We start from the raw sequence: 868 nt of genomic DNA on the forward strand, positions 1-868 counted from the left end.
GGGGTGCCGGGGTGCTTGGGGCCACGCAGGCAGCTGGCTGGGAAAGGAGGGGCAGCGCTGACACCCCCGTGGGCTCCGGGGCTGGGATGCTGCCGTCTCCGGGGGCCGCAGGCTCATCGTGACATCCCTGCCGTCCCCCAGGATCCCAACTGGTACAAGGCGAAGAACAAGGTGGGCCGGGAGGGCATCATCCCCGCTAACTACGTGCAGAAGCGGGAAGGAGTGAAAGCTGGGATCAAGCTCAGCCTCATGCCGTGAGTATCCGCCGGGGCTCTGCCGAGGTGAATCTGGGGGGAGCTGGCTCGGTCTGGAGCATCCCCACCGTGTCAGACCAAAGACCTGGTTGACCCCGTGTCCCGACAGAAGCAACGTCCCTCGCAGGGCTTAGCGAGGTTGAAAGGCAGAAGGGGCAGGGGCTTGGGCTTTCCCAGCAGCGGGGATGGGGGACCCGCTGCGGCTGGGGAGAGCTCTGAGCACCTTTGGAGCTGCCGGCAGAGCCGGGAAGGTGATGGATGGTCGGATTGCGTTTCAAAACTACCCGCCGTTGTGGTTGTAAAGGCTGCTGGGAGAAAGAAGGGGGGTCGGAACAGGGTCTGTACGGGAGGGATAGGAGATAGGCAGGCAGGCAGGCAGATAGATGGATGGATAGATGGTTTTGATGTCCCTGCTGCATCCCAGAGCCACCAGTGACCCCCAGTCTGGAGGAGCCGGGGCTGCCGTGGGGAGGAAGCCCCCGAGGGTGTGCGGAGGGGCTGAGTCCGGGTTGGGGACCAGGAGGAGGGGAGCAGGACGCCGTGGAAGGAGCTGTGTTGTCGGGGGGCAGCAAGCAGGAGCACAGGCAAGCCGGCCCCGTGCAGGCAGGGATGAA

General features: G+C 65.1%; 1 protein-coding gene across 1 annotated transcript in view; it reads left to right on the forward strand.

Moving 5' to 3' along the window:
- Positions 1-141: 141 nt before the first annotated feature.
- CPLX3 (complexin 3) overlaps positions 142-868 on the forward strand; it is a gene marked incomplete at its 5' end in the record, with an annotated part of 16,498 nt that continues 15,771 nt past the window's right edge. Inside the window, one exon of the mRNA XM_009334143.1 lies at positions 142-254. Within this exon, the coding sequence (XP_009332418.1) occupies positions 142-254 (113 nt within the window). The remainder of the gene's footprint in view (positions 255-868) is intronic.

The sequence above is a fragment of the Pygoscelis adeliae genome, unplaced genomic scaffold (assembly GCF_000699105.1).
Source record: "Pygoscelis adeliae isolate BGI_AS28 unplaced genomic scaffold, ASM69910v1 Scaffold861, whole genome shotgun sequence".
NCBI lineage: Eukaryota > Metazoa > Chordata > Aves > Sphenisciformes > Spheniscidae > Pygoscelis > Pygoscelis adeliae.